Source organism: Cibotium barometz, chromosome 40 (genome assembly GCF_041138505.1).
Source record: "Cibotium barometz isolate CiBa-2024 chromosome 40, ASM4113850v1, whole genome shotgun sequence".
NCBI lineage: Eukaryota > Viridiplantae > Streptophyta > Polypodiopsida > Cyatheales > Cibotiaceae > Cibotium > Cibotium barometz.
The window spans coordinates 30,679,202-30,701,303 of NC_141085.1; the positions used below are offsets into that span (position 1 = coordinate 30,679,202).

General features: G+C 38.9%; 1 protein-coding gene across 4 annotated transcripts in view; it reads right to left on the bottom strand.

The window, feature by feature from the left end:
• LOC147615401 (amino-terminal region of chorein) overlaps positions 1–5,355 on the bottom strand; it is a 55,597-nt gene extending 50,242 nt beyond the window's left edge. For 2 of the 4 annotated variants that reach the window (XR_015262846.1, XM_086779495.1), the window contains exons 1-4: positions 4,239–5,355; positions 3,960–4,048; positions 2,999–3,108; positions 2,795–2,849 (exon numbers count right to left, since the gene is read on the bottom strand). Coding sequence is in view for 3 of the 4 variants with exons in the window: in XM_086779495.1 (XP_086635621.1) it covers positions 2,795–2,849; positions 2,999–3,108; positions 3,960–4,048; positions 4,239–4,356 (372 nt within the window). In the remaining variant the exon portion in view is untranslated. Of the gene's footprint in view, positions 1–2,794; positions 2,850–2,998; positions 3,109–3,352; positions 3,703–3,959; positions 4,049–4,238 lie in introns of all 4 variants that reach the window. The other 2 variants (XM_086779498.1, XM_086779496.1) reach the window with 2 other exon arrangements.
• Between the last annotated feature and the right edge of the window lie 16,747 nt (positions 5,356–22,102).

Genomic DNA, 22,102 nt, shown 5'->3' on the forward strand with positions numbered 1-22,102 from the left:
GTAATGCCCTCGAGACCATCTCATACTCCTCAGGTCCCGGCTTCAAACTTGATTGAAAACAACTGGCCGAGAAGGGTTACTGCTCGCATTGTTGAGTCTCGATCAAACATTCCTACAAGCTTTGACCACATTTCCTTGGCAGTCTTCAAAGTCTGTATGGCAGGGGAAATTTCCTTGGTGAGAGATTCTGCAATCGCCGACATTGCCTTCGCATTGTGAGCATCCCAATCCACAAGAGATTTGAGAAACTCCTCCTCCTGAAGACGTGTGAACCGATTGCTATCCCTTCGGGGACGTTCCTCCGAGCCATCAACAATGTCCCATAAGCCTTTTCTGCTAAACCATAGCCTCATGATCAAGTTCTAATGCGCATAATTGTCGCCATTCAGTTTGTCGTCCTTGCTCGAACACGGGAGACCCATCCCCTTCGTCAATCCGATCCACCTCTCCAAAAAACGCAGCCCAAATCTCGTCCAACTTCACACTGAAAATCAGCAGCACTCCTCCGTCGATTGCACGCTGAAAAACACAGATTTGAAGGGGTTCTCCGCGATGAAAACGCTGCTAGATCCAATCAGCCCCCCTCTTAGCAAAAACGCTGGTCCAAGGGTGGTTCTCGTGATGAAAACGCAGCAAATCAATCGCACTCCTGCCGGGTGAAAAACGCAGCCAAGATCTGCCTTCTCCTCGCGCTCCGGTCCCCTAGGCGTTGACGTGCCTCAGCTCTGATACCATGTCAAAGTTGACAATGCGGAAGCAGTATTGCGCTAGTGAGAAAACGCTAAGGGAGAGAGGATGAGAGAAAACGCTGGCAGAGAAAGGGAGAGAGAGGGTGCACAAACTCTAGAGAGAGGTAGAGAGAGAGAGAGTATTCGAACCAACACAACAGCAATGAATTAGATGTATTTTTACAATGGAGCTAGGGTGCTTATATATCCACAAATGGACTTGGCTGACCTCACTTGAGATGCATGCAAAAAAAAACAATTTTAACCGTTAAACCCAAGGACGAGCATGTGTGCACATGTTTGTGCCTTCTAACATATAACGGGTGCTTGTTGATTTTGACAGGAAGAGAATCATATTGGGAAACTCCTGCCTGAGGGCCACTCTAGAGGTGCAAGGGGTGGGAGTATCTACCAGAGAGGTCAAACCCAAGGTCACTTTATGTGAAGGGTGAAAACAGTGAGGGCAAGATGCTCCCAAAGCCAAGCACAAGAGAAGCGGAGGATATTCCGCATGAAGAACCATGTCTCAAAAGCCAGAGAGAGAGGAGCTAAGCCCAAAGCAAGAGAAAATCAGAGAAAAGGAAAAGTAAGACCTAACCGTTGAGGTCCACACCCTTTTATGTATGATGAAGAAGGTGTGGGTACTACTGATGATGCTGATATGATGATGTGCTGATGAAGATGATGCTACTAATGCTGATGGTACCTATGCTACCACAAGAGAGCAGCCTCAAAAAGTGACTTTCAAAAAACAAAAGCGTTGTGCTGCTATGCCTTCTTGCTAGCTCCAATTTCGTTGTTAGCGCTCACCTCTTGCTTTCGCTACAAGATGACTAGATGGGCTCACGATTAAGGCTTAATAACCTCAAACTTAGATCAATAAAAAGCAGGTATTAAAACAAAAACAAATTCACCCAGTTGTACTGCGCAATGCTGAGAAGGGAAATGCACTGCTGATTTGGCTAAATCGTGGAGGAAGGGATGATTAAGGCTCAACCAAGTTAAAAAATAAGCCCCAAGATGCACTAATTGGGCAACTAATTGTTGCTAATTAGGGCTTAAAATTAGCTATAATCCATTGCAAACCTGAATTTAGCCTGCTCTAATACCGATTGTTGGAAATTGGAGAAAGATCACACTAATCCTACTCCTAATACACTCTGAACAAGATTAGGAGCTACATCTTGAAAAACGTGGAGATACACAAAAATTGAGAAAAGAATAAGCTATATCATTCAAAGCAAAGTGTGTACATCAATTTATAGGCCTCTTTCTCCTCAAATTTCTCACTTTTGCAAGCACACTCGTCTAGTCTTTACCCTAGCACTCTAGTACTACACTAAGGCAAAAAACCCTTAACAAGAAAATAAATCCAAGATGAGGATTGCACCATATATCTTACAAAGAGTAGCTATTTTAATAGTCTAATGTAAAAGGTCCCCTTTGTGCAAGTGTTGTGAGTTAGACACCACCAGTTCTATTTGCCTACATAGACATGGATGTCAAGTCTCATGCTGCTAGAGAAGTGCACCACCCTGTACTCCGCAATTTTCAGCTAAACAATTTGTTGGTCTTATGCTGAATTCAGTTTCAGCTTGCTCATTCTTGCTTCTGCACATTCGCATATAGGTTGAGATGCATAGTATCACAGCAACAGCACTGCAAGATAACTGTTCGCTAGCTTTCGTCTCTTAGAAGCAAAGAATTTGTGAGAATTTCTCGTATAAAAATTGATACTTCCTCTTCTACATCAGATGTCACAAAGTATCACCCAATATCCAACTTCGGTCAACAGAACCCTGTCAGAGATCACAGTGAGATCACTCACCTCTTGAAGGCGAGTGGCAAGTTCCTGATGGAGTGGTTGCAAAACCGGTCCAAATCACGTCATGACATAACCAAATCAAAATGCAAGGCAGGCTGCAGATGCATTATGTGTCTCAATTCATAACAAGAAGAAAGTGGCATGCCGTTTTATTATACAAACAAAGCCAACACCAACCATGGCAGGGGGCTATTCTGCTAGAATCAATGCAATCCATAGAAAATACAGAGAAAAGAACCACCTTGTCAGCAAACCCATAGCTACTGCTTTTAACTGTTGCAGATGTTCCTGGAGATCTGTTAAGTCAAAATTATTGATATCAGAGATCACATTTAGATAAGAAAAAAAAATATTTATTTATGCCAAGCATGAGACCAGAAAAACAGCTGAAGTGATTTTCTGCAGGAAAGAAAGCTTCGTAATATACTCTAGGAAAGAGCATTACATTTGTGGCATGGTGTCAGGCTCAGAGCCAGATTTCTCCACAAGTACAAGGTCCAATTTGTCGATTTCTACTACAACAGGCTCTATCTGCACATTTGAAAGGGGCGGTACCTGCATGTTTTCAAATCCCAAGTATGTTTTAATGTGCATCTTTCTCACCATTTTAAAAATAATGACACCCAACCAACCCTCCTATTGCCTTCAAAAGCTCTACCCCAACTTTGCAACGCCTTATCCTTAAACCACATCAATAAATGAAAAACACCCTAATGATAAGGGTTGTCTGTGCAAACTGTTGTGAAATCAAATAGCATGGTAGACAGGCAATACAACCAGAAACAAACAGTGGATCTACCTAAGAAAGACCACACCGCATACCATCAAGCCATCTGGTATGTATGTGACACCACACTGTAACTCCAGGAGGTTGCTCTGCAATATGAAACTTCTGGTGACTGGTAAGCAGCAAAGAGAGGACTGGGAAAGATGGATATATTGACAACAATGAGCTGCAGCTGCTGTGGAAAATGATCTTGGCTGGGGAGGGAGGGAGAGAGGAAGTGCAACGATGATGGTAGTGATGATCATGATTATGATGATGACAACAATGGTGATGGTGGTGGTGATATAATGATGATGGTGACGACAATGATGTGGTGCTGCTGCTGCTGCTGGCTACAGCACTGGCCATCAAATGACTGGATACTGAAGGACCGGTGAAATACATCTGAGAACTAATGTGAAATAGAATGCCAAACCTTGCAGGGTATGCTTCAAAGTGCAACTGCCCTACTATGTTTCAACATGAGCTCTCTTACTATGATTTTGGTAATTTAAAATCACAGATCAAGGAGTTGAACGCCTCGTTTTCTTTTCTTTTTTTTACCAACAGAGCCTTCCTACACAGACACAGCACCAGAAATTGGTGTTAAAAAAATAAGACAAAAAATTTCATGACATACCTTGAGCTCCAATTTACCCACTCGTGCTTGTGAAACAAGCAATGTTGGTGGAAGGCCAATGCTCGCATGAAGAGCTTCTCCATTAAGATCTACAAAAAAGGCACCCAAAAAAGCCAGCAAACCAATAAAACTTGTATATTCATGGCGATATAACCACAGCCCCACCAGTCTCACAAAATAGATCATCCAATTGAGTAATGTGTGTGGTAAACAGATTACATCATACCCATCAAACGACAAATTCAGAGGTGAGCAAAACACGAAATAATAGAAAATCACCTAAATTGCACAGTTGAACTGTGCGGCCTCGTAGCTTGAATTGCTCTCTTGTGAATGACTTGAGCCAATACTTGAGTTTGGATTCTAGAGCTTTTGCAAGAAGGGACTCCATAGCCATTGATCAGAATTGATCGCTCCCCTCCCAGAGCTGCACTTTCATCACAGTTCTTAAGAAGACATCATCATCCTGATCCTCCGGTCCATGGAAACTCGTCCATGGAAGCAGACTCTCTTCCGGCTGAATTGAAGGAGATCAGAAAACTCATGTTTACCAAAGATTAAGTGTTTACGCAAGCTCTTGTACACGGTTTTTCTGCTCTAAGGATACTGGGAGAGAAGCACAAATGGCGTCAAGGTTAGGGTTTCTGCGTCTGAGATGCGGAAGAAAAGTGCATTCTACAGGCAAAAGCTCAAATGCAGAGCTTTGCTGGTTTTGCAATGACCTTCCAGAAAATCAGGATTTGTAGAAACAAGAACTTCCAGACAACTACTAGTGATCTTGTTCTTGTTAAAGAACCGTTCCGATTCTGCTTTCTGCTCCGATCTTCCAACTTCTGTGCAGAGGATCAGAGTTTTGAAGAATACTATGGTTTACATTTAATTAGGGTTTGCAGAAAGAAAACACCTCTTCTTCACATCAGCTGCTTCGTCTTCTTCTTCTGCTGCTACTGGCTTCTTCCTCTTCAACAAATAAGCTGAATTAAGCTTGCAAAGGTTATTCTGCGCTTACGTGCAGATTAAGATCCAACTCCGTTGCTCGCACCAACCAAAGATAAAGGAAAAATCTGACGTAAAAGCGTTCCAGATGCAGAATACAGGGCAGGTTAAAGCGTAAAAAACAATGGAGAACTCTGAATCGGCTGGCAATCATCCATGGAGGAAGAAACGCAGTTGCATCTTTCTTCTGAATGCAACACAGGTTGCTCAAAGTTTTCTGCCGTGTGTTAATTAACTACGGTGTAAACGTACTTATTTTCCGCTGTGATATATTTGCACTCCACACTTTGCAAAGTGTGTTAATTAACTACGGTGTAAACGTACTTATTTTCCGCTGTGATATATTTGCACTCCACACTTTGCAAAGTGTAACCCACGTCCTTGTATCAAAGTTGGATCCAAAAGCCTTAGAGTTTGTGAAGCACTCTATTTACATCACCTCGACGCTCCAACACACCAAAGACCATCTTGACCACCTATCATGGGAGACCTCCCCATACCAACCAAGCTCGCGCCCTGCGCTCGTGCCCTGAGTAAGACCCCAACAAGCTCTCTTATTGAAGAATGCACAATGACACCAGTTTGTAATCTCACCCCTCTAGCTTCATTAACTCCAAATCACAAGCAATAGCTGCTACATTGAACATCAAAGTCCATGACTCAAGTCCGATGTATGTGTTAGCAAATCCACTCTATGGTTGATCAGGGACGCTTGAGATACTATTGTACCATTCTGGTAGTTGGTATCTTGGGTCATACTACATTAATACTGGTGGGCTAGTGTATTGGTATATGCATTTGGGGCCATGCTAGTGTTATTGGTATTACACGTGATCATCGTGTTAAATACTGGTGTTATTGGTGGGCTAGTGTTATTGGTATTACACGTGATCATCGTGTTAAATACTGAGGTAGTGTTATTATTGGTGCTATGTGTATGTGCCTATGAACGTAATGATGTTGGAATTAATTATTGAGGAGTCCAATTAATTGTTCTAACCAATGTGGTTAACGCTTCTGATGAGTAATAGGTTTTGAGAAGTGCGAGGGTACCGATTTGAGGTGTCACGTCGATGACAATTTGAGCAAGGTGTGCGAGTGGCCGATTATGGTGTCGTGCTGAGTATTTATGGAAATGTGCTAATTTTTATATTTAATTACTTTGGCCAACGATGGGCATTGTATTTGTAATGGCACTTTATATTCCATGGTCAGCACATCTTGGATGTGAAGGATATCATTTATTTATTATAAAGTAGTGCATAAGGCACTAGGGTTATTTTTGTAAAAGAAGACCCAAATTTGGATGGAACAAGTTATTAATTGGCTCTATGGGTCTATTTTTGGTAATAAAAGATATAAATACTCCATGGGTCTATTTTTTGTAATAAATACTCCATATGGGAAGGGAGCCACCATCTGGAGAGGGAGTAGATTGGACCTAGTGGTGTGTTTCTTCTTCTTCTTCTTCATGCTCTTGTTTCAAATTTTTGGTAGTGTTTGTCTTCTATGATTTCCCTAATCTTTTTAGTATGTTTCTTCTAACACTTACATATGATGTTTCACTCCTCTCAGTCATTACCCTCATTGATAGATATTTGGAAGAGTGGTACCCGTTATGGTACGTATGTTGGTTATTCATATAAACATACATATGTCGTTTCAATTAATCATGTGCTTTGCACCCATATGCTAGTTCAATCAATCGAGTGCTTGCACCACCTAATAAATCTAGGTTAGGTTATAAATTTCACAAAGAACATAAGCTAATTCTACCCCTCCCTTGCATAGCATATGCCTAGCATATGCATAGGCTATACATAGGCCTTGTGCATAGGGTGTGCATATGCTATGAATAGGGTATGCATAGGGTATGCATAGGCTATGCATAGCGTATGCATAGGCCTCCACCCACTATCCCTCCCTCACCTATTTGAGGCTATAGTCTTTCTCCCTACTACTAGCAATGTAATACCTAGAACATCCTTTTTAAAATCTCAATGAATTGCCAAAAAAACACACGAAGTAGAGAGAGAGAGAGAGAGAGAGAAAAGAAAGAAAGAAAGTCATATTAACGTCCATGGAATGCCTTGAAGGCATATGGGACCAAAAACCAGTACCTCACAATCATTACAATGCACTTCGGGGTGAGAGACCTCTTATGCTATGCTGAATGGAGAGAAGATGCAAAATGTTGGTAGAAAAAATCGAGTGAGAGATATACTCACATAGACAAGAGACATTCAAGACACGCAAGAGGAGAGATATACTCATATAGAAAAAGAGACATTCAAGACATACAAGAGGAGAGATATACTCACATAGGAAAAAGACATTTAAGACATGCATGAAGGGAAGGTTTGTTGCCATTTCAAAAAAAACTTGCTTCTTCCACACTTTTTTATTCCCTCTACCTTCTCTGCATTCTCCTACATGTCAACATCTACTTATGTGTTATACATATAAAAATAACCTACAACTTTCTTTTCATCTCGCCCTCCATGTCAGCATCTACTTAGGTGTTATACATATAAAAATAAGCTGCAACTTTCTTTTCACATTCATTCATCACCTATTCAAGTCCTCTCTTCCAAGCCCCATATTGCGCTAGTTTTAATGATACATCAATTCAAATTACAATATTGGGACATAATAAGTGTTTTCTTCATTGTTTGCTACTATATATATGATATGCTTGCTTGGTAAGTCAAATTATGTTTGGCTCTCATCTATTAGACCCCCATGAATACATGCATTAAGAACATTGATGAATGTGACAAGTTCAACTTATTGTCTTCTCATGTTATTCTATCAGAGCTGCATAAAACATTCTCAAGTTCTTCTATCTCAACATATCTTGTAATCACAATGCATTCCATGTGCAATATATGACCTAGATGCATGTCAAATGCTTATTGCGCTTTCGCAATTGAGCATACAAATAACCAATGTGTTACCAACAAAAGGGCATGCTTTTAGCAACTCGTTTCTCACAATCTCAACATCTCGTTCATAATCTCAACATCTCGTTCATAATCTCAACATATATTTTAATACCCTTGTTCGTGGCCCCAACATGTGTCCTACTACCCCTTGTTTGTGGCTTAAACATTACAGCCATGGGCTTTCAAGTTGCATGAATTTTTAGAGATGCCCTAGAGTTGTGATGATTCATAACAAATTAGTGATTTCCTCATCAAGTTCTTGTTGCACATATTCTACAATCATTACATTCCATGTGATTACTGATGTTAAGCACTTCTTGCACTTATGCAAGCGAGCCACATTTGGTATACATATCAACTTGCACATATTTTGCAATGGTTGTGTTCCATGTGACTACCTAACTTGATGCATATGCTAAACACTTCTTGCATTTGTGTAAGTAAGCCACATTTGGCATACATATCAACTTGCATGCTACTAATAAAGAGGTATATTTCAACAACCCCTTTCTTGCAATTTTAGTACAGAGATTTAAATGGTCTTTTTTTTGCTTGTGTTGCAATAATTTTCTTCTGTGAGACAACTAATCAAAAGCATGCTAAAAACTTGCTTTTGCATTTGAGCCACATTTGGCCACATATTAGCCAACGCGTTGATATAACAAAATGCATGTCTTTAACAACCCCTTTGCCACAATCTTAGCATAAATTTACTACCCCCTATGCATGCTCCTAGCCTTGGGGCCTTTGAACATTTGAGTTGTTGTAGTTGCAACATAAAGCATTTCAAGGTTGATGATGATGATTTTGTTAATGGTGAATAATTTAATGTTTGTGGAAACCTGTGAAGCATATGCCCATAATGAAAAAACAAAACTCCAAGTTTAGGAAATGTAAGAAAAATGGCAGCCTTCTTGCATCAACACGTCCCTCACTTTAAGGTGTGAGTAACATGCTTCCTTGATTACATTTATGTTCATGTGCATTTATAACCATTTGAGACATGCTAAGGTAGAGAACCCAATGTCAATGAAATTTATAAATCTCAACGTGTGTGAATGAGGGATTTTAGAGTGTGCCAAATGTTCTTCAGATATATGCATGTGAAATTTGGAGAACCCTATGTAATCACTCATTGATGAAAATGGTAGAATCTATAATGCATCATCTTTCATCATATCTACTTCACCCAAAATTGTGTTGTTTCACCTTGCAACATTAATGCACATGATTTAGCCCCCTTTAAGAAGCCTTTTCTAACCAAGGTTTCAAAACCTTAGGTTCTGAAATCCTTTTTTTTCTTTTGAATTCTACTCGTCATAAAGCTACTATAAGCCACTTAGGTGAAGGCACCTCTCTATCTTGAGATAAGGAGCTACTCCAAATGATGTTATTTGTGCAATTTTACTGCATAAAGGAAATTCATTTATCAAAATTTGCCATCTATTATTGCAGGCTACATGGAGGAGAGGCTCCTATAATTAGCTCATCATTGTTGTTGGAGATGATTCTCGAGGACTAATGTCGCTATTGAAAATGAATTATGTACCTATAAGTCTAGCCATTATTGTGTGCATGGAGATTAGTGAAATACTTATGATGAGCTTGTGGATTTCAATTTTAGGTTTCAATAAATCAAAGGTTGAGAATCTTAGAGTGCCACATATCAAAGTAGACTCTCATATTAGCACAGTTGGCTAATTTGGTTTATCCTTTTATTGACTTTGCACCACCCACGTATATGTTAGTCATATCTTGATGACTTATGAAGGTTCTTGAGAGCTTCCTTTATAATGATACATGCGATTATCTTGACTTAGTATGGTGCCCACTATCGCATTCTTCTACTCCACCAAAACACAAGCTGTGTGCATGTGTATGTGTATGCATGTATTATATATTAGGTTCTTCAGAACCTAATGCATGTGTATAGCATTAGGTTTTTGAGAACTTTCCTTTGTGACACATGGGATTATCTTAACTAACTTGGTGTTTCACCCGCTTTACATGTTCTTCTATTCTACTTCCCCACAAATTGTGAGTGTGCATGTATTATATATTACAAACAAGTTATGGTGGAATGGTGTGTAGAGAAAAAGAGATAGAGAGAGAACAAAGCTCTTTAGAGAGAGAGTGATTTGCATGACTAAATGATTTTAATCCTTGGCCATCCTTGCAATAATAATCTTATCGAAAAGGAATCATAATTTGAATCTTAACAATTCCTATTTTTCTTATACTAAAGTGTGGCAATAGCTATTGGAATTATTAGAATTATTTGGCATTTATGGATTTATTTGATGGATATTTATTTTATGTGCAAGCGAGACTGATCACCTCTAACTTGTCATATATTTTGAGCTTATATTGTGAATGTCAATGCAGATCAAATGGCAGGGTTAGTGTGCGGGATGTGTATGGATCCATTAGGCTTGCATCATGAAAATTCATTAACGCATGGCACGTGGCGATTATTTATGATCGGCAATGGCAGTGATATTTTATGTGCACATTAGTGTGCAACATTTTGATATACATTAGTTCTATTTCATGAGTGAGCCTTAGAGTATTCACACTTTTGTATTTAGGCTTATGCAACCCTAAAGTGGAGATCCATATTTTTGGCTATATGTATTTTTGGCTCTTACTTTTTGTACAAGGAAATATATTTAAATACACCATGAAGAGGACGTGAGCCACTCTCATGGTGGGGGAGATTTAACCCATTCTTGTGTCATGTGCATAAGCTTTCATCTATTTTGAGCTTTGAGTATTCCTCTCAAGTTTATTTTTATGGAGGGCCCCAACCGTAAGCTTCTAGCATTGGTATCAGAGCCAGAGCCAAGACCAGGGAGAACTGCTATACTTATGTCGTCGTACCTTCCTGTTAGAAAAAAAAAAGTTTGTTAATTGGCCACTCAGGCAGCCAGGGACTATTGTCCCTTGCGGGAAGGTGAGGAATGTCGGCACGAAACCCACTGAGACAACAATTTGTTAGAGCGCCGCCCGAGTAGACAGGCGTCTACAGTGGACACGCGGCAAGCATAAGGGAGCACAAGCACCGACGGGCGGACCAACAACAGCACCGATGGAATATTGGCAACAAGGACCAATGATGACAGACGAAACAAACCGGTGCACCTCACCTCCCCCATCAGTCAAGCATGGATGTCTCCTAAGAGACAAGTGTAAACATATGTCTCTTCTCCCCTTTATACCTGGCTCTCCTAGTCTCCTCTATGCTATATGGGATAATCGGGCACTTGCATGGCAGTCCTTGGTGAAGCCATGAGAGAAGAAGAAGAAAGAGAAGAGAAGAAGAGAGAAGAAGAAGGAAGAAGAAGAGAAGAAGAAGGAAGAAGAAGGAAGAAGAAGAGAAGAAGAAGAAGAGAGAAGAAGAAGGAAGAGAAGAGAAGAAGAAGAAGAGAGAAGAAAAAAAAGAGAGAAGAGTACATGAAGAAGAGAGAAGAGAAGAGGGAAAGAGAAGAAGGAAAAAGAAAAAGAAAAATAGGAAATATAAAAAATATAAACAAATATATATCTTTCATCTTTTTGAAGGAGTTTTTTTTTTCAAAGATCTTTCAAATCTTTGTTTGGTTCAACATCTCCGATTTCTTCAAAGCATCTACAGCCATGGATTTCGATGACGGCACTCAACCACCAACGATTTCGAATGTGTCACCTCTTCTCGCTCTTACTTTGGAGGAGCGCATTCTTCTACTCGAGATGGAACTTGAAGAACAATGTAAATGCCAGCATGTTCATGAAGAATCTCCTAATGTCATGCCTCCCGAAGACGATCGCTTGAGCAAGATTCTCAAATCCATTTTCGACTTGCACAACGGACTCACAAGGACTCCAAGATCAACCGTCGTGCATTCACGTTCTCCAAATTTGACGATAAAAAAGATGGTCGTTTAGTTCTCTCTTGGTTGACTCAATTTGATGATTATTTTGCTGGTGAACGCTTCTCTGAGAGGAAGATAAAATAAAGTGTGCTACTAATCATTTGAGTGATCGAGCTTCATTGTGGTGGAACGCACTTCGCATGGGTCCTACCAAGCCTCTCACATGGTATCAATTCCAAGACAAATTCAAGTCTGCTTTTCTTTCTCCATAATAATTTTGGTAATGGTAGTAGTAATGCACGCACTCTTTCTAATTTAAATGTAAAGAATAATTTTAATGCTACCACCCCAAGCAATGTACATCCCAAACCCAATTCTAGTCACAATAGTAATGCACCCACTCCTTCAAGGTGGTAGTGTGCTTATATGTTTCAAGTACCATCGAGTGGGACATCAAGCCGGCAAGTGTACTTTTCGTCCTACTGAAGTGGCACAACTTCACAATATCGAAGATGACACATACTATGATGGTGATGGTGATACGGCTCCAGATTGGACGGAAGATCAACTCAACAATGAAGAAGTGGGTACGCAAAGTGAATTGGAAGGTACTTTAATCACTCCTCACTCTTTTCTTCATATAAAGAATCTATTAATGGAAAATGATCTCACTATTTTTCATGATGATGGTAATACACATGATTTTATTTCTGAAAAGGTAGTTCGTAGGATTACATTTGGAGACTCATCCTTTGTGTTATAAGGTTAAATCAGCATTTCAAGGCACGCGATACAAGGGAACTCGTGACCTTGAGATACAAGTTGGACCTTATAAACAAAAACGAAACTTTCTCATTGCACCTTTGCACTTTAGTGACATCATCCTTGGTATGCCATTTAGACATGAATTCTTCCTTAGTATACCATTTAGACATGAATTCAATCCACATATTGATTATTCCATGCATACTATGGATTTCACACATAATGGTACTCTCATGCAATTAGTTGGTGATTTTTCTCTTGAGATGTATCCATTATTATCCCATACCCAAGCTGAACGTGCACTTCGGAAGCAATCACGTGCATATATGATTTTAGTTAATGAAGTGCAAGCATATGAAAATAATCTCACTCCTTCTCAGCAAGTATTCATGGCTAGGTTTCAGAATTGTTTTGTAGACGATTTACCTCTTACCTTACCTCTTTCACGTCTTGAAGACCATACTGTAGAGATTATTCTAGGTAGCCAACCACCTCATAGAGCTCCTTATCGTATAAACCCTCTTCAACAAAAAGAACATACTATAGAGATTATTCTAGGTAGCCAACCACCTCATAGAGCTCCACCCTCTTCAACAAAAAGAAATAGAACGCCAAATTAGATAAGAAACTTATTCGACCTAGTAGTTCTCCTTTTGGTGCGCCTGTTCTTCTTGTTGAAAAGAAAAATAAGACTTACCAAATGTGTATTGATTATAGAGCTCTTAATAAGCTCACAGTTAAGAATGGATATCCCATCCCTCGTGTTGATGATTTGCTAGACAAGCTTAAAGGTGCATCTGTCTTTAGTAAAATTGATTTGAAATCTGGATATCATCAAGTTTGAATGACTAGTTCTAACATTTATAAAACTGCTTTTTGTACACAAACTGGTCATTATGAATTTTTGGTTATGCCTTTCAGTTTAACCAATACACTTGCTACTTTTGACTATGCCTTTCAGTCTAACCAATACACCTGCTACTTTTGGTTATGCCTTTCAGTCTAACCAATACACCTGCTACTTTTGCACGCATGATGAATCGTATATAATTTCTTAACTATCAGCATTGCATCATTGTTTTCTTTGATAATTTGCTTGTCTTTAGTAAGAATCATGTAAAACATGAAGAGCATCTTGCATTAGTGTTTAATCTTCTTAAAGAAAATCAACTTTATGCTAATCCAGACAAAAGTCTCTTTTTCCAACATGAAATTGAGTACATAGGCCACATTGTTTCAGGTGAAGGTATCAAAGTTGATCCAAAAAAGGTAAAAGTCATTGAGACGGCCTACTCTAACATGTGTTAAAGAAGGTAGATCTTTTCTTGGTTTGGCTGGTTTTTATAAGAAGTTTGTTCGTAATTTCTCCTTGATAGCACTTCCTTTGGCAATGTTGCTTAAGAAAGGTCTAGTTTTTCAATGGGGTGAAAACCAACAAAAATCATTTGATAGACTAAAATATTTGTTGGCTCATTTCCATATCCTCCAACTTCCAGACTTTACTCGATCGTTCTTCCTCGTATTCACTAATGCTAATGGCTTAGGAATCGGTGCTGTCCTCATGCAGGATGGACATCCTTTGGCTTATGAGAGTAGAAAATGGACACCTTATAAACTTTCGTATAGTACATATGACAAGGAGTTATTAGCTGTTGTCCATGCCTTACGCATGTGGAAAGATTATCTTATGGGTTCTGAGTTTATGATTAAGACCGACCAACAAAGTATTAGATATCTTCTTAATCAACCTCTTATCCTAGACCACCATAATAAATGGGCATCTTTTATTCAGAGTTTTCATCCTCTTATCCAATATCAACCTGGTAAAGAGAATGTAGTGGCTGATGCACTTAGTTGATGACCTTCTATTTCTAACATTTCAGTGCTTGACATTCATTCTTTGCATGATATGCATGACTCATTTGTTACAGATCTTGATTTTTCTGATGTTTGGCACAAGTTAGAAACTAATAATTGGTTGCCTCTTCATGATTATGCATATAATGGCGGTTTCCTTTTCTTTCAAAAGCGTTTATGCATTATACTTCGTTATATATCTTTTATTCTTGAAGAGATGCATCGTCCCCCATATGTTGGTCATCGTGGCATTCTCACCACTCTTTGCACTATAGAAGACTATTTTTATTGGCCACAATTAAAACATGATGTTGCTTCTTTTGTATCGAAATGTGCGACATGTCAACAAGTTAAAAGACACCAAGGAAAACAGTATGGGCTACTCATGCCTTTACCTATTCCCACGGTACCATGGGAAGAAATTTCTATGGACTTTATAACTAGTTTACCTACCACATCTTCTCAAAATGATATGATATGGACAATTGTTGATAGGTTTAGGAAGCAAGCTTATTTCATTGCATGTCGTAAAACATTGAATGCTTCACATGCTGCACAATTGTTTATCAAAACTATCTTCACAAATCATGGTTTACCTAAAATCATTATTTCAGATCGTGATTCTTGTTTTTGTAATCATTTTTGGATGGCATTGCTTTCAAACTTAGATTGATTTTAGTTCTTCATATCATCCAGAAAGTAATGGACAAAGTGAGGCCACAAACAACACTATTTTAGATCTTTTATGGTCTTACACCATCTCATCTCCTGCAAATTGGGATCAGTATTTGCATCTTTTTGCAATTTGCATATAATAACACACCTCATACAACCACTGGCAAAGCTCCTTTTGAGATTATCTACGGTAAGAAACCTCCAACTCCAATTACTAGACTTTCTCATGAAGTTCCAGCATGGCCAATGATTTTGCCGCATGACTCATAACCGTATTTTGGCAGAAGCTCATAAGTCTATTCTTAAGGCTCAACAAGCTTACACTAGACAAGCTAACAAACATAGAAGACCAAAGACTTTTGAAGAAAATGATTTAGTTTGGCTTTGCATAGAAAAGCACAGATTAAATTTTGTTGAGAAACATCCAGCCATTAAATTATCTCCACGATTTTATTGGCCTTTTAGAATTACTGCTAAGATCAATGACAATGTTTATCGTTTGTCCCTTCCTGACCATTGGAATATTCATAATTCCTTTCACATTAGTCTACTTAGATCCTTTAAAGTTACACCACCTTCTACCCCTGTTTATGATGACCCACCTCTCTTAGAGGCTGATACATAAATTTTAGTTCATGAAGCAATTCTTGATCGTGAGCAAAAAACAACTTGCAATATCAATGTTTATGTCAGATATTTGGTTAAGTACAAGAATCATTACGTATAGAAGAATCTCAGTGGATTCCAGACCATGCCCTTGTTACACACTCTGTCCTCATTGACTGACACTTGCAATGAATTTTACACTTGGTATTGAGACCAGTGTCGTTGTGCGAAGGTCACCAATTTGAGGTATCACACGATTAGCAGTTTATTTTGGTATTTGATATTGATATGTGTGAAGGTCACCGAATTGAGGTATCACACATGGTTATTTTTTATGCAAAGGTCACCAAATTGAGGTATTGCATGAGGTTTTGATATTGTGGAATCAAATTTTCTGTGATGGATATTTTGCACTTGATATTTTCTTTCATATACAAAGGTCACCAAATTGAGGTATTGCATGTAGTTATTTAAATATGCAAAGGTACCAACTTTGAGGTATTGCATGTTTAGCAACTGAGGATAGTTGCTTTTCACCAGGGAGGAATGTTGGAATTATTAGAATTATTTGGCATTTATGGATTTATTTGATGGATATTTATTTTATGTGTAAGCGAGATTGATCACCTCTAACTTGTCACATATTCTGAGCTTATCTTGTGAATGTCAGTGCAGATCAGTGGGGCAGGGTTAGTGTTTGGGATGTGCATGGATCCACTGGGCTTGCATCGACGATGGAAATTTATTGACGCATGGTGCGTGGTGATTATTTATGATTGGTAATGGTAGTGATATTTTATGTGCACATTAGTGTGCAACATTTTGATATACATTGGTTCTATTTCATGAGTGAACCTTAGAGTGTTCACATTTTTGTATTTAGGCTTATCCAAGCCCAAAGTGGAGATCCATATTTTTGGCTATATATATTTTTGGCTCTTGCTTTTGGTATAAGGAAATATATTTAAACACACCATGAAGAGGACATGAGCCACTCTCATGGTGGGGGAGATTCAACCCAATCTTGTGTCGCGTGCATAAGCTTTCATCTATTTTGAGCTTTGAGTATTCCTCTCAAGTTTATTTTTATATGGAGGGCCAACCGTGAGCTTCCAGCAGTAGCTCATCTTGATACTATCCTTCTCACTTTACATCTGTAACCTTACTATCTCTCTTGAGGCATGCATTGTTATCCCTAATCTCATGATTTGAGTCTAAACCTCATAATTAAATTGGACTATCCATAAACTAATCGTAATAACTTGCATAAACTTGGATTCATCTCACTAATCGTAATAACTTGCATAAACTTGGATTCATCTCACTAAACCTTTAGATTAATTTTTCCTCTCTCTAGTGACCTTCATATACGAATGAAGTGGGATGCCTTAGTTAGCCTATATCCACAACCATATAAATGTTGCCTCTTATGACACACACACACAATAAGATAGTGACACATGTCACTTGGGCTGACATCACTGCTTACTACACATGCACACACATAATATCTAGCCTTAAGATGATGTTCACACTCACATACATACTAACACTCATAGGGTGTGTTCATACACACATAAAGAAGACCTTGATCCCAACAAACCCCTCCTCAAGGGATTGCCTCATATTGTGTCAAGGATAAATCTAAGCGTAATGGCTCTAGTTTCTCATACTAGATATGGGTTCCCAAGTGTAGAGACAAACAAGGATTTAGGTCATACACACAAAATAAAACAACATAGAAATTGGACTAAAAATCCTAGTCATCCTCACAATAGTTGTTCTTCTAGCTTGGAAAGCTCCTTTTCTTCAGTAACATTGATAGTGTTCTTCTTAGGATAATAATTTCTTTAAAGACGGTTCTTCTTTCCACAAATACCACATGGTTTAAGGTTAAATAATCCTTTTTTAGATGATTACCTTTACCACACAAACTGTAATGGTTACTTCGGCTTGCCCTTTAAAAGATCCATTCTTTGCTTCTTTTTCCTTGAGTTTGTGAAGTAGTGATGATTCATTCCAAGGTTGGATCATGTAAATTCTTCAAGGTTGTGACCAGGTTGTTATACTCTTCAAGCATGCTTTTGAGAAGCATTGCCATGGCATCAACATCAATTACTAGAGATTTAACTATAGGTAGTTGAGTTGTACTTGACTCCTCTTTTTGTTGACATATGTAGCAAGAGATTCTCTTTTTTTGAAATTGTAAATCAAAGGAAGTAATCTTGAAATAAAGCTTAGAGTTTTTAGTACTAGCTCCAAAATTACATCAAGTTTAGCCCAAGCTTCAGCAACAACAACAGGTGATTCAAGATCAGAAATATGATGTAGAAAGTCATCACCCCGGCTAAGAGTAATAATGGTATATGCTCTTTCTTCTTTAAAAAGATCATGGCTTGTTCATATGTCTCCTTCATTACTAGCAGAAGAAGAGGTTGTACCATTAGTGTTTTTCACTAAACCCCATCAGTTTTCTCTCATATGAAAACTTGATTTTCATTTGCTAGGTATGAAAACCTTGCCCATTAAATTTATCTATGAACATGTGAGATTTCATAATGAATGAGAGGGTCTTACCACTTGTGGTTAACACCTAAGGGGAGTGTCTAATCTCAATTTACAAGAAGTTCAGCACAAATATTCATATGAAATTTGATGAATTTCATCATTTTACACAAAAAGCCCTAAAATGTTTTGACAAGAGAGGCTTCAATTTGACCAATTTATACCCAATTTTAAAAAACCCATTTTTTAAAATTAAATTAACATTATTAGTTTCATAGATTTCATGTGATTTTGAAAATGCCCCAAATGTTGAAGAACCCTAATTTGCAAGTATAGTCAATGTCGAAGGCACCGTGTCTTAACTTTTGCTTTTGAATACAGATACGCACACACTCCTCTTTAAAACTTAACTTATAAAACAATCCATTGACAAACAGATGTCATAACTCAAAATTCTATCCAATCCTTGTTTCTAAAAAAAATAGTATCAGTCTGGACTCTTTGTTGAGACCAGCTGGTCAGCAACAACGAGATCCAGTAATAGAATATAATAATCATTGGTCCATCATACAATCTTCCATGACATATGCATGGGTGTCCTAGGCACCGCAAGCGCGTGCATCGCCTGGTCACAACCCTCCAGGATCCTCCTTAGGTGTCCTGGCATTTCACTTAGGGAGGATCGCCTCGTCGGCCCTCGTCCATCGTACTGGAAGCGCACCATTTTAACTGTACCAAGGTTGGTCATGACCTGGGTAGGCTTTGTCGCGTGAGCTGTCCTTTGAACACTCCCCGCCAGTTGTTGCAACCGAACTTCCCTTAGAAAAACACATACCAAATGCTCCCTCCAGCATTTTAGCATAAGACAGTCCTTTAAGAAAATAGGGTTTTTATGCAAGTCTTCAGTTTGAAACTGCTTAGGCAATTGTTAGAACAAGGGTTTGTAAGACCCAGTGTTTCACCTTGGGAAGCGCCAATTCTCTTTCAGAAAAAGAAAGATGGAACGCTAAGACTCTGTGTGGATTATAGAGGTCTCAATCAGCTCTGATAGTTAAGAATAAGTATCCTATCCCCAGAATTGATGAGCTTCTGAATAGACTCAGTGGAGCCCAGATCTTCATAAAGATAGATCTCAAAGTAGGGTATTACTACCAGATAAGGATTAATGAGCAAGATATCCAGAAGACAGCCATCAATACTCGATATGGGCACTATGAATTTACAGTCATGCCGTTTGGATTGACAAATGCCCTAGCTACATTCAATCGCCTAATGCAGGACATTCTCAGAGAATACTTGGATGATTTTGTTCTTATTTTCTTTGATGATATTCTGATTTACTCAAAGAATACAGCTGACCATGAAGCTCATGTTCGAAAAGTTCTTGAGATTCTAAGGAAGCACCAACTCTTTGCAAAAAAGAGCAAATGCACTTTCTCTGTCTGGGCTTTCTGGTATCCAAAGACAAAATTTCTCTAGACTCCACAAAAGTCCAAGCAGTCATAGATTGGCCGGAACCAAAGACAGTGAAAGAAGTCAGGGGATTCTTTGGATTAACTGGTTGGTATAGAATTTTTATACCTAAGTATGCGCTCATAGCTTCCCCCCTGACTAATCTTCTCAACAAGAAGAATATCCCGTTCCAATGGTCTGCCAAGTGTCAGAGCACTTTTGATAAGCTAAAGACCGCCTTGGTAACCAATCCCATTTTGAAATTACCAGATTTCTCTCTATCCTTTGAGGTAGTAACTAATGCCAGTGGTTTTGCCCTGGGAGGTGCACTCATGCAAGAAGGTCATGCAGTGGCCTATGAATCCTGAAAACTCAGAACACATGAGAGAAATTATGCTATCCACAACCTGGAGCTACTTTTAGTAGTATATGCCCTGAAGTTGTGGAGACATTACCTACTGGGTCAAAGATTCACTTTGATGCAGATCATCAGAGCTTAAAGTGGATCTTCACTCAGAAGGATCTCAACATGCGCCAAAGAAGGTGGATGCAGACCCTACAGGAATTTGATTTTGAAATCAAGTACCGCCCAAGAAAATGTGGTAGCAGATGCCCTCAACAGAAAAGCCTCCTTGCTTGCAATCACAGTGGTGTCAAATCCATTGATTAATGAAGCAAGAGAGAAGATCATGCAGGATAGATTCTTTGGCCCTATTGCTACCCTACTTATGCAAGAAAGCAAAACTCCTCAGGAGTTGAACCGAGTTCAAGGGTACAGCCTGGATGATGGAATTATGTATTATAATAGCAGGCTATGCATTCCCAATGATGAGGAAACTAAGGGTGACATTTTGAATGAAGCCCGTGAGACAGCCTTATAGCAGGACATCCAGGTTTCATCAAGACTTACATGTCTATAAAGAAATGCTTCTTTTGTCCTGGACTAAAAAATCATGTACGTCAATGCCTGATTTGTCAGAAAGTCAAAGCAGAGAGTAAAAATGCCTGGGAAGTTACATCCATTAGACATCCCCCAGATGAAGTGGGAATGTATCAGCACAGCTTACATCCCCGAGACCGATGGTCAAACAGAAAGGGTGAACCAAGTAATCGAAGATATACTTCGGTCATGCTGTGGAAGGGAACCCAAGAAGTGGCTAAGCTATCTGCACCTAGTCGAGTTCGCCTAAATGCTTCTTATCACCAAAGCATGGGGATGAGTCCTTTCAAAGCTATGTATGAACAAGACTGCCTAACACCACTAACTTGGTCCGACCCATTGATTAGGGTCGAAATGTGCAGACAGATGCTTGATGACATGCAGCAGCAGATGCACTCAATCCGCAAAGATTTAGCACTGCCCAGGACAGACGGAAGCAGTATGCCGATAAGAAGAGATCAGTCAGAAAATTTGAAGAAGCAGATATGGTCTTCATTCAAGTATCCCCCAAAAGAAGTTCTCTATCTCTTAGGAAGTACAAGAAGTTATCCCCCAGATACTATGGGCCATATCTGATTACAAAGAAAGTAGGTGACTTAGCCTATGAACTTTTGCCTCCTCATCTCAAAGTACATAATGTATTTCATGTCAGCCTACTTAAAAAGTATGTATGGAGCCCGAATGATGTGCTTAATGATGAACTCTTAACTTCTTCAACCCAAGGGCTGATGGAACTCCAACTTGAAGAAATCCTTGATGTTTAAGAGAAGGTTCTCAGGAACAAAATTCTGAGAGAATATTTAGTCAAATGCTATCCTTTTGAAGACGCCACCTGGGAGAAAGAAACCGAACTGATGCAGGATTACCCCCAGTTTGCGAGATGAGGACATCTCGCGTTTTTCAAGTGGGAGAGAATGTAAGATTCCTCCCCAGCCCCTCAAGATGTCTAGTTTCTTCCCTTGTAATCACTCCCCTATTCAGAATAATAAAAGATCTTGTTTCTACCTGTTTTGGCCTAGAGAGAGAAAATAATCTAGAGAGAGATAACTCAATTTTTAGATATCTTTGGATAGAAAAATATCCTTAGATAGGTGCATTAGGAATAAATTATAATCTGCTCAAAAGACCTTAGCCTAAGGGTCCAGATTTTCTAAAAATTTTGGATTAAGGTTCTGAGGGACCATTAAGATTAATCTAAATGTAGGGAGGAGATAAATTGAAGAAATAAAGAACCCCCCTCCAAAAAAATGAGTAAATACTCACATAAGATGAAGAGTGGACTAAGGACCAAAGGAAACACTAAAAAAATGAATTTTTGACACCTTAGAGTGGGGATTCCCCCTCATGAAGGAGGCGCCTTTTTTCTCATCATTCCTTCCCAATTTTAAATCAATTAACCTTTAACTTAGTGTCTACCAGATTCATTTTGACAACATAAATGAGCTGCTTCTTTCTAAGTCCTTTCAATAACTTAGAAGCTTTTACTAATTGCAGACATGGGGATCCTGAAATTTCGGTTCCTTGAACTTTGTTTCTGTGAAGGTCACGGAGGGA